The sequence below is a fragment of the Lipophrys pholis genome (genome assembly GCF_963383615.2).
Source record: "Lipophrys pholis genome assembly, chromosome: 22".
In the NCBI taxonomy this organism is placed as follows: Eukaryota; Metazoa; Chordata; class Actinopteri; order Blenniiformes; family Blenniidae; genus Lipophrys; species Lipophrys pholis.
This window is the reverse complement of record NC_137644.1, coordinates 7,414,850-7,429,581: the sequence shown is the minus strand read 5'-3', so window position 1 is coordinate 7,429,581 and position 14,732 is coordinate 7,414,850. Positions and strand designations below refer to the sequence as shown.

The 14,732-nt window shown below is 42.6% G+C and overlaps 1 protein-coding gene across 1 annotated transcript; it reads left to right on the top strand.

Annotated features, from left to right (window-relative positions):
- Positions 1-664: 664 nt before the first annotated feature.
- On the top strand, positions 665-8,691 carry th2 (tyrosine hydroxylase 2). Its single transcript, XM_080492074.1, has 12 exons — positions 665-1,050; positions 2,578-2,755; positions 3,281-3,369; positions 3,456-3,523; positions 3,598-3,648; positions 3,727-3,872; positions 4,512-4,647; positions 5,527-5,596; positions 5,681-5,737; positions 6,044-6,139; positions 6,246-6,379; positions 8,378-8,691. The coding sequence occupies exons 1-12, from the start codon at positions 817-819 to the stop codon at positions 8,541-8,543; spliced, it is 1,425 nt and encodes a 474-aa protein (XP_080348200.1). The 5' UTR covers positions 665-816; the 3' UTR covers positions 8,544-8,691.
- The last annotated feature ends 6,041 nt before the right edge of the window (positions 8,692-14,732 follow it).

The following is a 14,732-nucleotide window of genomic DNA, read 5'->3' as shown; positions in this document are numbered from 1 at the left end:
TGTAAAATACTCTTTTATTGTATAATTGTTGCTATCTTATGAAACTGAACATCTTTATAAGAAAGTGTAATGCAGTGGAATTTAAATGTAAAAAAAAAACAAGCATTTATGCAAAATTATTAATTTGCAGATGACATACAACAGATACTAGAAGATATGTCAACCACCTCGGGAAGTATAGAAGAGAATAGATCAAGTATTCAACCTGGTTCTGCAGGTTTCTCCACCTCTCAGTCTGTTTCTGCAGGGAGTTTTTTCTTTCCACCATCTCCTCTGCTTGCTCACAGGAAATAGTTTTTTATCGCAGTAACAATTTGCTATATTTGGCGCAAAAAATATTGAATTGAATTATTAAGTCATTATTATATCCTCCACTAGAATTGTCCGTAATAATGTTTAATATATAGTTTTTCTGAGACATTTGAACATGTTAAACTGTAACAGACTTGACTTTAACATCTTCTTCATGAGGATTATAAATAGAAAGCTGCCGGAAACCTTGTATGAGAGATAAATAAAGAAGTTGTGTGGGAGGTGCAGGTAGTATTTAATTCAAAAAGCACTCATCCTTCTATAATTATTTGTAACGTTTATGTAACCGGTGATGCTGCGTTGTGGTTGAACGCACCTCTGATTCAAAGTGCTTATTTCCCCCTTTTCACAGCAGATGGAGAAAAAAAAAAAGCGCATCGTGACGCAAAACGGCCCCCAAACAAACGCGCGCGTCGCATTTGCGCATCTCATCCCCCTGCAGCCGCCCGGGTGTTTAAAAGGTGCGCAGAGGAGCTGCGGAGGCGCACACAGCCTGCAGCAGACATGAAGACGGACGTGGCAGCGCAGACGTTCAGCGGCAGGAAGCAGAGTCTGATCGAGGACGCGCGGCGGGAGCGTGGCGGAGGCGCGGGAGGCGCACCGGGCTCCCCGGGGCCCGGAGGGCCCGGGGACGGCTTCGTGTTCGAGGAAAAGGACGGCAGGGTCACCGTGAACGTCCTGTTTGCGCTCAGCAGCGAGAAAAACGGCGGATTCTTCAAAACGGGCAAAATATTCGAGGTGAGATTCAAGAAAAAAAGCGGTGCGTAAAAATCAGCCAAAGGCCTGAAACCGCATCTGACCTTTAATCCAGCAAAAGAACTTTTCTTGTATCTGTAGTGGCATGAATTATTATAAGATGCTTCATATTTTTGTAGTTTAAAAAAAACAACTTCATCAATTTATTTGAATTCTTACTAGATATGGAAACATTTGACTTTTATAATATTAGATACTATGCAAGGCATACAAACATTTTGCCTTGTATTTTATTATTTTTATTTCTATTATTTTTATCATATTACTATTTAGTTTCAGATTTATTTTTTATTTCATGTAGTAATATTAATTGACAATATCACTATACACTAGGTAATATCTTCTTTTTTAAAATGTATTTAGTTCGTTCTTGGACAAATCATATATGAAAAACAATAACCTCATGATTGATCAAACATTCTACCTATTAAATAGGTCATAAGACTTAAGCTTTGTTTGTGTATATATATATTTATCTTATATGCATTATCTTTGCAGTGTCAAAGACTAAAATATGACATAAGTTTAGAAAAAGTAACAATAAATAAATAAATACCTTTATTGTTCACAATTAAACTTTATTTCCTGTGATAAAAAAGGTTGTTTTTATATTTTAACATGAAATGATGAATTCATTTGCTCACCTGAAAAGGATACATGCATCTTATTATTGGATTACTTACTATTGTATAGAAAGATGACAAATTTTGAAAAAGAACAAGTCAACAAAAAGTCAGTAAGTAAATGTACATTTTTACTTAAAGGGTTGTTTCTGTATTTTTACATTTATTTAGTTCTATATTTATTCATCATACATGCTTTCCATATTAGATAATTACACTACAGAGGTAAAAAGGTGGGAGTAACAAGTAACTAAGTGGAACTTTTAAAATGTACTTAATTGAATGAAGTAGCAAATAAAACAAAGAATTAATGCTTTTTTCTATATTCATTCATGAATTCTTATGTTTACTGATGTTTACATAGGTTTTATTATTGATTCTAAGATAAAAGACAAAACTGAAGGAAAAAATTTAAAAAGTGATTTTTACATTAATATTTTCATGTCTAGATGTATTCATCACACATGACTTGCATTATTGCAATATTATGCAGTATTATGTCAACAAAAAAGTAATGACTTAAATAAAGTCAAATAAATATTAAAAACAACATTATAATAGATTGTTTTCAATAAATGAGTTCTTTTCTATTTTTGTTTGACAGATTTCGTCTTTTCGGTGGTCATTTCTTTATTTTGACTGAAGTCACTTTGTTACTCTTAAATGTTGTAACGGAGAAAAAAAACATGGATCAGTATCTTAAGTTTACCATCTAAATCATTGCGTTTTCACTTAGAAACATTTGATAAAAAAAAAAAAGAAAGAAAAAAGCTTTAAATGTATTAAAATTTAAACCAATAATTTCAATCAGATCATGGATGGATGGATGGATGGATGGATGGATGGATGGATGTTTATGTCTCTCACCGCTCTGTCTGCGTTTCAGACGTTCGAGGCCAAACTTCTGCATGTGGAGAGTCGAGTCGGCAGGAAGTCGAAGAACAGCGAGAACAGCGACCTGGAGTTCTTCATGAAGTGCGAGCTGCACAGCTCCGACCTGGACGTCTTCGTCAACTCCCTGAAGAGGGTCGCCGACGACGTCCGCTGCATCCAGGAGGAAAAAGGTTGCCACACTCGTCTTTTCGCACACTTGGTTTAAGATTTCATGTCAGTTACTGAGAACCGAGCTCAGATATCGGGGACGCTGTCGTGAAGAATAGCTGACTGTTTCAAGTTTTTGCGTTTTTCGTTCCAGGAAAGTTTCATGTTTACACAGCAGGGGCTTTTGCTTGTTTTTGCAATGAAGATGTCTAATGTCTACACGACGGAGCCCGGGCGGTTTCAAAAAGTTACTTTTTCAGTTACTCCGTCGTGTAAACGCCACAGAGATTTTGCATTTTCACTTGAAAAACGTTGTAAAGCAGGCCCTCATTCCTGAAGGTTATGTCTGCTAATCTGACAAAAACAATGCACCACCTAGTGGGGGAAATAGGAATGGCAGGTATTTCTATCGAGAAACAAGGATTTTTATTTTTTTTTTACATTTAAAAGGTTTGTTTGGATTGGATCCTCTGTTTTGGCCCACAATTAACCACTTTTCCATGAAACTTGTGAAAGTAAATGTATTTCTTCTCCTATCTCCGTCACAGCTCCCTGGTTCCCCCGACAGATAAAAGACCTCGACAGATGCAACATGCTCATCACTAAGTTCGACCCGGACATGGATCAGGAGCATCCAGTCAGTGGTTCATCTTCAATCCTACAAATTAACCTCCCTCCTGTCGTAGCATCTTTTGTCTTATTTATTTTTTAATCCATTTCCAGGGATACAACGACTCAGAATACAGAAAGCGACGGGCTGCCATCGCGGAGCTGGCCTTCAGATACAAACAGTGAGTGTCACGTCGGAAGAAAGTCTGATCGTCAGTTGAGTAGACTGTAACTGACGGTGTTGTCTGTGCTGCAGGGGCGACCAGCTGCCCACTGTGGAGTACACAGCCGAGGAGGTGTCGACATGGTGAGTGTGCACACTCTTTCTGCTGGTGTGTGTGTGTGGCTTCAGCATTATTAAAGGTGGCGTTCCTGTGTTTTGAAGGAGGAAGGTGTACCAGCAGCTGCGGGGCATCTACCCCTCGCTGGCCTGCAGGCAGTTCCTGGACGGCCTGCAGCAGCTGGAGAAGGAGTGTGGATACGGGGAGGAGCGAATCCCTCAGCTCAGAGACGTGTCCGCCTTCCTCAAAGGTGAAAATGCAAATGTTAACGCGTCTGTTAATGCCCCGTTTACGTTTTCAAGTGAAAACAGAAATTTTTGGTCGAGTTTCGAGAGTCTGTTTACGTAACAACAGTTGGGACTTTTTGAAAATGCTCCAACTCCATCTCCGTGGAAACAGGGAAAATGCAACTTTTTGTAAACACTCGGACACCGATTCCGTAGAAATGGGGAGAAAATGCAACTTTTTGAAAACACCCCAGCTCCGTCTCCATTGAAATGGGGTGAAACACAACTTTTGAAAATACTCCAACTCCATTTCCATGGAAACAGGGAAATTGCAACTTTTTGAAAACACTTGGGCGCCGATTCCGTGGAAATGGGGGGAAACACAACTTTTTGAAAACACTCTGTCTCCGTGTAGATAGATGTAGATGCTGATACATTGTTTTGAACCCCTGTGTGTCACAAAAACAAACAACAGCACCCACTAGTGGCCCTACATGCCAACAACATTTTTTTTTTTCCAAAACATTGCTGTGTAAAGATAAAAATTTCTGAAACAAAAATACAAAAACGATGCGTTTCAACTTGTAAAGCCTCAATCTGAGTTTGTTCTTATAAAATGTCTTAAAAGCTTTTAAAGCTTTATACCGCTTGCTGTTTTTTAGAGAAGACGGGCTTCCAGCTGCGTCCTGTCGCCGGTCTGCTGTCGGCTCGAGACTTCCTGGCCAGCTTGTCCTTCAGAGTGTTTCAGTGCACACAGTACATCCGACACGGCTCAGCTCCCATGCACTCCCCTGAGCCGTAAGTCTGTCTTCATCGCCTCCTATCACCTTCATCGTCTCTCATCTGACAAGGGTTCCAAGGCTGGAGTGCCTTCAAGGGGTGCTTGAAGGCACTCCAGCCTTGACCTGGGTTTTTTCTTTTTTTTTTTTTTTTTTTAAAGGGGTCATATTGTGCAAAATTCACTTTCTAAATGTTTTCCAACATACCTGGAATGACGCGACAGAAGTGAAGAAACTCCAACGAGCCAATCAGAAATCAAACCCCATATAGCGTCATCGGGAGTTTAGCCAATCAGAATCAAGGTCGGCCCTCCCTTTGACCCCCCCACAATTAGGCAGCTCTGCTCTGGCACATGGCACCACGAGAGGAAGTGCTTCCTCCTCTTCCCAAGATGGGTATGTGTGGGCGGAGGCAGTCCAGCTCACACAGACACAGCAGATTTTGAATGCAGCTCCTATGATCCAATAATCAAATGGATGAAAATCAAGGAAAAGCTGGATTTGGGGAAATAAACTTTAAATACATTTTTGGACCAACGAGACGAGACCATGTGAAAGTGTTGAAAAGCTGTAGAATATGACTCCTTCTAAGACCGTAGCAATACAAAAGTCACTTAAAATGATAATAATCCATCCATTTCCTTGTCGTCATCTCATCCTCTTTTTTCCTTGTTCTCCTTTTCTTTCTCCACCTCATCGTCATTCTTCTTCATCACCTTTCTGATGATTTTTTTTTACTCATCTCCCTCCTCATTATCTTCCGTGTTGCTCTTCTCATTTCCATACCTTTCGTCCTCTTCCTTGTTTTTATTTTTCTCTTCCTCCTTCTGCTCCTTTTCTCTTGTGTTTCCACTGTTGCTGTGTATTCACGAGTTGTTTTCCCTGTGTATTCTGACAGAGACTGCTGTCACGAGCTGCTCGGCCACATTCCCATGCTGGCAGATAAGGAGTTCGCCCAGTTTTCACAGGTACTCACACTTCCTTGCCCTTCGATTTGACCTAATCCAAGCATAATCTGTGAGTCCCGTCTTTAATAATGACGATGTGTGCAGGAGATTGGACTGGCCTCACTTGGAGCTTCGGACGAGGACATTGAGAAACTGTCAACGGTGAGATTTGATCATCTTCTTGCTCAGAAACACACTCAAGGATGTGAATTAGTTCACGTTTAACCTTTCAGCACAGGCAGGCTCAGTTCATGCATTTCACACGATTTTACCGTCATCTAGTGGATGAATGCAATAACTGCAGCCAAAGTTGTTTTTTTGTTTTTTTACATGCTTCATCTCAGAACTAGTGATTACTGGTTGAATACGAGACATCCTCATGACTTGAGCATTAAAATAAATTATTTTTAGCTGGTGTTGAGATCCCCAAACCCTCCCATTCAATAAAACCAGGCTCTCCTTGTGCAGCTGTACTGGTTCACGGTGGAGTTCGGCCTCTGCAAGCAGAGCGGAGGGGTGAAGGCTTACGGCGCCGGACTCCTCTCCTCATATGGAGAGCTCGTGGTGAGTGTTTGACGTTTTCACCTTGACACACGCACGCACGCACGCACGCACGCACGCACGCACGCACACGTCTCACTGACAGTGTGTGCGCGATGTGTCTTTTCAGTACGCCCTGTCCAACGAGCCCGAGTACAAACCCTTCAACCCCGAGGAGACGGCGGTGCAGCCGTACCAGGACCAGACCTACCAGCCCGTCTACTTCGTCTCCGAGAGCTTCGAGGACGCAAAGATAAAGCTGAGGTATCCAAGAAGTTACAATTACAGAACTCTGTGACCATAATACACTCAAAAAGAGAGGAAATCTGTGTTTGGTGGGTTTTTTCAAGCTTCTTCCTATTGAATCCTATATTATTGGAAAGCATGCTTAGGTCCAACAAAGAGATAACCTTCCAAACACAGACTTCCTACCTTTTTATAAAAAATTACAGGTTAATTTATATAATATTTTACACAAAATAATTTTCTTAATTTAGAAGGTCTATAAAGGACCAACAAAATGATTTTTGTGCATATTTTGCATCTTTAAATGGAATATAGCATGTTTTACATCATAATCGATCAATAATTTAATCAAATGAAGGCTGCAGCAAAAAAAAAAAAGCTTGATATAAAAAATAAAAAAAAAACCCTCATAACTGAACGTTTGCTTCTTCTTTGAGTCCAAAGACGGGAGAAAATCTGTTGAACTTCACGAGGAATCAACATTGATATTTTTTAACAATACCTCCAGATGCAGAATACAGTATTGTGTATCAAAAACAATGTCTGTTTACATGGCAACGGCAGAAACACTGAAAACAATGTACTTTTCCTATTAGGCCACTAGTGGGTGCCATTGTCTTCCTTTTAAAAAGGTTTCCGTCTACAAAAGACAAAATGTCTTATCTGTGATTTACTCATGGCTTTATAAAGTATTTTGTACTTTTCCTCACTAAGTACAACCTTCTGTTTCAAACTGCAAAATACACTCATTAAAAAGATAGACTCATTGATGAAATCTCGCTGAATGTACTTAAAGTTCCACGGTTTTACCCGTTTTAAAGCTCAGAGGACGTGTCGGATCCGCAGCTGATCAACCTGCAGCGTTCACACCCGGCTCACACGCTTCTTCTCTTCCTCCATTCCGACATTAACTACGCCTATAAAATTGTAAAACCATTGGCGGGGCCGTAAAGAGACGGGAAGGCTTGTAAAAGGACGTTTGGTGGTCTTCAACTCCACACGATACTTTTAATGAGCTGAGAAACGTTCAGTCCACTTTCATTGCTTTAAATTCATGTGCTTTTCTTATATTTGTTCCCCATTTGTTGCAATTTTTAATGTGTTTAGTTCCACGGAGGAGGAAGTACTTTTGACTCCACTCAAAACAGGTTTTGAAAGGAAATATCTTCTGTTGTGTCAGAACCTTCATGTGACTCGGACTGACTCACCAAAAGTTTAACAGAACACAAACTTAACATTTAGAACTTGGAAAAAACAACACATAAAGTATTTATAAACCAAGTTTGCCTTCATGAATATGGAATACTGGGCGAGTTGTGCTCATAGTTTGACTCAAAACGTTTAAGATATTATCAGATATTTTGATTTATACCTTTATTTTTTTAGGTCTTGTCTTTATCTCAGCACCAAAAGCAGAATTGATGATGAGCAAAATGACCTATTAAAAAATCAAGTCATATTTTTAATATAGGTGAGGTATTTTTGCAAAATACATTCTCCTGAATTGATTGTGCATGTGCAAATACATGTCCAATAGAAAATAGATACTCACCATGGAGCTGTACAACATGTTTCAGGTTCAAGTCCCTGTCACTCTATGACAAAGAAAATCTGACAAATTACTCAGTTTGATACGTTTTCTGTAGATTCCTAAAATAAAGTCAATATTCCCTAATTCACTCAATAAATTAGAAAAAAAAACCAACAAAAAAACGAGATTTGTATTCATATACTCGTCACGATAGTGAGTGCTGCCGTAACATGAAGTTCTGGTGGGGAAAAAAATGTAATAAAGAATTGCCAGGACTCAAGTGCAGAAGTTGTCATTCATTGGGCATTTTTTAACAAAACGTTTAAGCAAAAACGTTGTCGTGTAAACGGAACCCCAAAACGTGTTTTCACTTGATAATGTTGTGTAAACAGGCCCTGGATGTAACAGTAGAGAGGTTAAATAAGGACGACGTGTCCTTTTCTCGCCTCATTTCAGTAGTAAAACAAAGTCGTTTGTCTCAACAGGAAGTTCTCGGACAACATCAAGCGGCCCTTCGCGGTGCGCTACGACCCCTTTACCTGCAGCGTGGAGGTCCTGGACCAGCCCAGCAAGATCCAGAATGCCCTGAGCCAGATGAGGGAAGACCTGAAGACCCTCCACAGCGCCTTGGAGAAGCTCAGCTCGTCTTAGGACCAGACGAGTGGGAACAAACTGTAAATTGTAAATAAGACTTTGTGAGGGGGCACATCTGAAGATGTGGCCAAGTTTACCGGAGTAGTGTTTATATTGTAATATGTACTGTGGAGATCATGTAAAGAAATAAATGTTTATTTTCATGAAGAGCTGAATGAAAAAGCTCCCCTGTTCTGCAGCAGTGGAGAGAAAGAAAGAGAGGGGAAAAACATTGGACCACTACAATACGGGGTTTGTAGACCCGCTTCTAGCTTTTTAATTCCAAACCAACTATTTCCATTTGGAAAATTCTTGGAAGCCATTTATCGTCATGTGTTATTAAGCAAAAGGGAACGAGGCTAATTACAAATGATTGAAGTATCGGGTTCCCTTTCTGCCGGTCAAGGCCAAAGCCAGCACGGAGGCCCAGCACGTCAGTAGGGGCCAGGTCACTGGGACCTCACAGTCGACCGCAACACGGTTCGATGCTGACAGACTCTCTTCTCTCTTGTTTCTCTTTCTGCCTGCGATGGTGGGATTTGGCTTTTTGACGCACGTCCAGCGGTTTAATCTCCTCACAGGCGACATGTCCACCCCCCTCCCCCTCAAATCTGCGGGATTCCTAACCATCATACTTCACCTCCAGCTCACAGTGGCCACCTTGTGTTGGGAAGGTTGCCCTTCCCATAAATCCAGCGTACAGTAAATCAAGCTTCGCCGCTGCAGAGGGCCTTTGTTTGCGCTCTCGTGGCAGGAAACGGTGATCTGCAAGCGAGCAGAAGCACACACATCTTTGTGGGAAGGCTCATTGACGTAATGTATTCCCCTGCTCATTGCATCACATCCTGAATGCCTTAACCTGATGGTGAACTCGCCCCGATGCCACACAATGACTCTGAAATACATTCAAACCAGTGTGCGGTTCTGCATTTTGAGCCCATATTGCAAGAGTAGTGAGATCCCAGTTTTCGGGGCCCGGAAAGGAAGAATTTACAAGACAAAACTCACACAGAGAACGATTTGTGGTCATCATCTTCGCGGGGTCTTACTGCCATTGACGCAGTGCATTTCCTCACTCTTCCCTCGTATCTCTGTGTTTACTTCACACACCTTGACCGTCAACTTCACGTCAGCCACTCCCCAGAAGGTAATGTAGTGTGTATAAATGTAGAAGACCAACTGTCCTACCAAATGTTTTTGTTGAAGCTTCTTCATCCCAATGTCCAGGCGAGATCATTTATTTACTTAATTTAATTTATTCAAAGGGATTGTTTCTTTCTGTTATTCTGCCAGTTCTGCTCTTCTTAGTTCCTTTTGCCAGCTACACATGAACTGTACTGCTCAACACTGCCCCCAAGGGGTTATCGGTGGTGTTACTCCATATGCGACTCATCTGACAAAAGACAAAAAACAAGACCATCACCGATCATTTCTACAAATTTCCAACTCAAAGTGGCCCAAATCGAAATTCAAATGCTGAAAATACACGATTGCATGAGTGTAATGAGGAATTTCCTTCAGCAAGGTACTGACACCGTATTAGAGATGTACATCAACAACTACAAATGGCTCCTATATATTATCCCGTGGGGATTCTGGTAGAATAACTTTGACGTTGAGTTTATTTGGGCCTCGCATCACATTAGTTGACCTGAACCTTTGACCTAAAGTCATATCTGAACACTCAAAGACATTTACAAACATAGTTGGGTCCTGAAGTTTGGGCCAAGTGAGAAGTGTTCCCACAAAGAAGGAAACACAAAACCAACCACCAGCAGGATTTTTTTCAGTGCCCTGTGGGAACAAAACATCGACTTTGATTCATTTCCTGGCGATCGACTGTCGGCTAATCTGTAACTACTACTGGCTCAAACCCGAGATATTTCTTAATGTTTACCTCATGGTAATCATCTTTTTTTTTTTTTTGTCGCAGTGACATGAGTCAACATGTTTAACAATCCGGTTCTGGTGACCGCCGGGACAGAGGAACAAGGCCACAGACACACACACACACACACACACACACACACACACACACACACACACACACACACACACACACACACACACACACACACACACACACACACACACACACACACACACACACACACACACACACACACACACACACACACACACACACACACACCAACAAAAAACAGCCTCACACTTCATGACGTCTCATATCTCAATTCTCCATCCAGCTCTTTTAAATCCATAAATCCCCACGAAACCAACGCCAGGATCCCGATCTGCTGAGCGCGAAACAAAAGGCAGGTTGCCTTGGCGACGGGGCGATCGGCAAAGGGCTCCAAGTCAAATTCCTGCGCATCGTGTGCTCGCCGCAAATCCCAAAGCGCTGTATCATCACGAGTCCAACCATAAGTGTTTCCTTTATTGATGTCAGAGCCGCCCGCCGCCGCCCCCACCTCCTCCGGGCTGGAAACAGAGGTCACTGGGTTCACTCTGTCCTCGGGCCTGAAGGAGATACTCTGCTGACGTGCGAGTGGGTCGAAGATTTAAGACCCGATAACTAACGAACGAACGGCCACGTTAATACCTGACAAGTCATTGTTCCACACTTCGTACTGCAGCTTCACGAGTTAGAGGAACGCAAGAAATGAGAGATGTCGGGCCAACCTCGTGTTTGTGCGCAAAGCACTCAGAAGAGGTCGCCTGTACAATTCCATTAAAAGTTTAACATAAAATACACAAAAATAAACAATCAAACTCATTCTGAGCAATACTTAGCCACAGTATAATAATCCATCAGGTCTATCTTCCTGAGTGTTCATGGTGAGGTTGGAGGCATGGGGCATTTTGCCTCGAAGGCCTCAGAGGACTTTGTTGTGTCTCAGACACAGAAAAAGATCACCATCAATCAGCAGCCCTGACTGGACCTCTCCAGGCACGAGAAAACCTGGAAGACCAAGATGACCTGGCACTGAAGCGAGACTGAGCATCCAGCCAAGGTGATGTTATCTCGGGGCAAAGCTCGGCATTTTCCCAACGACAAGGAGTGATGGACGGAGCTCGGTGTGGCCTGACGTCAGCAAACTCTGCACTTCATAAAGAAAACCGCAGTTTTCTCATCTCTTGTAACTCTCAGAAAGGAAGCGAGTCGCTTCGTTTGCCAAAAACAATGAAGTATTCCTCCTATAAGAGAGGATGGTTTGGCTTCCTGGGTTTGGAAACGTCTGGACGTGGAGTTTTTTGTCCCTGCGGTTTGCAACCTTATCAAGATTGAGAACGGCTCGTCTCATCCCCAATGAATCTCTCCAGAAGGAGAATTTCACGCAGTCACATTCACTCCAGAGGCAACGCTGCCACACAAGGTGCTTGTACCCCATTTGGAGAAACACGGGAAGATGGCAGTTTGAACCACCAACCTTTGGGTTAGAGGGCAATCTGATCTACCAACTGAATCACGGTGCCTAAAGTAATCAAACTGAAGTCTGATTGAAAACAGAAAGCAGGAAAAACGTCAAATCATCCATCTCCCACGTTGCTTTATGCCATTTAGGGTCATGGCAGACTGGAACCGATCCCAGCTGATCAGGAGTGATGTCAGGGTGCACTCCGAACAGGTTGTTAGTCCGCCACAAGAAACTGTGGTGAATCCCACACACACACACACAGGGAGAACATGCCAACTCCACACAGAATGCGTCAGGAGAGGGCGCTAGAGACGTCATGAATCCGACACGTCGCGGCTCGTCAATAAGAGGCAAGAGGAAGATTTTTTTTAAAAAGTGCCCCACACAAGGTAAGTGTTTGATACTGTGTCTATAAAAGTTCAGGAAATTCTTCGAGCATCACGTACAAGTCGTTAACGATCTTTACCAAAGGAAAGAAACGGACACGCAGCTGCGTCAGCTCTCGAGATGACCCTCAAGCTACTCTCAAAAGCAGTAACTTTCGCCTCCGCATCAAGATCGGCATAATTGCTTCATTCTGGGAAAAGCACCGCAAACAAACGAGCCATGAGATTAAATCAAACGCAGGCCCGTAAAGAACTTTAATCTCTCCCTTTGTTTACCCTCATATCATGCTCCTCATTATTTTTCTTTGCTCTCTTTTCCTTGAGCCGCGGCTTAAGGTCGATGGAGGCACAGGAGAATTATCTGAGATGGAGGGGAGATTAGGAGAAAGTTGAAGAGGATTTTAATGTGGCTCAATCCCGCTTTCATCCGTTTCACAGTTTGTTATTCGTCCACACGAGGCCACGAGAGATCAAACTGTTTGCAAGAGGCACAATAGCTTCATTCAGGTTACATCAAAGGTATCGGAGAGAACCGGGTCAGTGACATCTCATGATTCCGGGAAGATGGATCACATGTTGGAGAAAACAGTTCCCATATCTGTTATGGTGCTATTCCACCGGGTGGCCATCAGATGGTGTCCTTGAGTCACTGGATTCCTGAAGCCACTGAGATCCAGGACTTGTGCGTCGGAGGAAAAGTGGCTCAGTTCGGGTTCCTGACTCCCGTGTCCTCTGCCGCTGCTCATTTGTGCACTTTGGAAGACTTTCAGAGCCTCCAGCTCCGAAACCGACGTCTCTGGTTTAGACGCAGCTGCTCCAGCAACACTTGCACCTAAAGCTCAGCATACGTAGGGACCGGAGACCGCATTGGACTTGTTCAAACAGGAGAGTGGACCAGGAGAGCAGTAGCATGTTTTCCTTTGTGGACGGCGGTCGGCGGGTGCAGTCCAAGAAACATAAGAGGCTGATGAACTGATGTGAAGGAGTTGGTGCTTGCTCAGGCGTTCCCAGCTCGCGCTCTTCGCACAGCAAACATACAATACGACCGAGCGCTCTGGCTTTTAACATTAATAAAGTACAACTAATTCTTTTTGTTGCTCAAAAGTTATCTTATTGCTGAATCCTTGGAGGAGGAGTACATCTATGGAAAAAAAAAAAAAGCATGTGTACTGATTTCACCACCAAGTGATTAGCATTCCTTCCTCACAGAGGAACCCCACCAGTTTGATTCTGGGCATGTGAGTTTGCATGTTTTCCCTGGAAGTGAGATGATTTTATTTTTTTGCATTTAACTCCCAATGTCACAAAATGTGCTTTGAGTTTAATTGGTGACTAAGTCACCCAGACGAATGCATGCCTCCCAGCGTTTGCCCTATGATGGACTGACGAGCTGTCCGTGGTGTAACACGACTTAGTTCAAAGTTAAGTGGGATTGGCTCCAGGCCCCCGTGTCGGACAATGTGCTTTAGAACCGAATAACTTTGGCCACGACATAAAGTTAACTGTGTGGAGATTGCACGATGAAAACGACAGCTTTCCTCAGCCGACATGCGAGCGAGTCGACGTGATCGCGCAAGAATAAAACTTAAGCGTGCGCCGTCTGTCCACAAAAAAGAATCTGGCGACGCTTTAACTGAGTCCTTGTGGCATTTATGAATTTGGAGAGAGCCCCTCTGGCAGTTTAGGTGAATTTCGGCACATTGCCGCCTCTCGGGTAAACGGGCATGTTTCTGGAAACGCTTGGTCTCAATCAGGAAATGCACACCACAGCATAGTACATAGTTCTACTGCACATGCAGAAGCATGCAATCCAACTTGGTCGTCTGTCCCTACGAATGTCCGTTCTCCCATTGTTGTTTATAGCGTATTGTTCTATACATGCATGTGTGTGTGGTTTCATTAACAAAAACAAAAAAACAACAGCACCATCTTGTGGCCCACCTGCTCACTACATCATTTTGAGCATTTCTGCCATTTCCAATTTTACTTGAATTATCCTGTAAATGGGGTCTAATTTTAGTTCATGGATGTAGATTTGTTAAAAAATGCTCAATGATTGACAACTTCTGCACTTTTCCCATGAAATCTATGTCTGATCACAGCGACACCATTGTCGCATTAGAGGTAAAATGGCAGATCAAATTCTGAATATACTTCTAATTGGTGATTTTTCGCTGCAAATAAATGCTACAAGAACAGTTTGATTGATGGATTCAGTCCCTAAAGGCACCAGTGGCGTACGTAGATGATGAAGTACATCATAGCAGTCGAGTGTGAGCAGTGGGATACCATTTCTCAGATGAAACTACAAGAACCCAGTGACCCTGGGATCTTTACGTTCTTCTGATCATCCCTCAAATATAAGGTGACGTGAACATCTTCCTGATCCTGCATCCTTCCCTTAGAATCTCAACGTGACCTGAAATGGCCTCCGACATCTA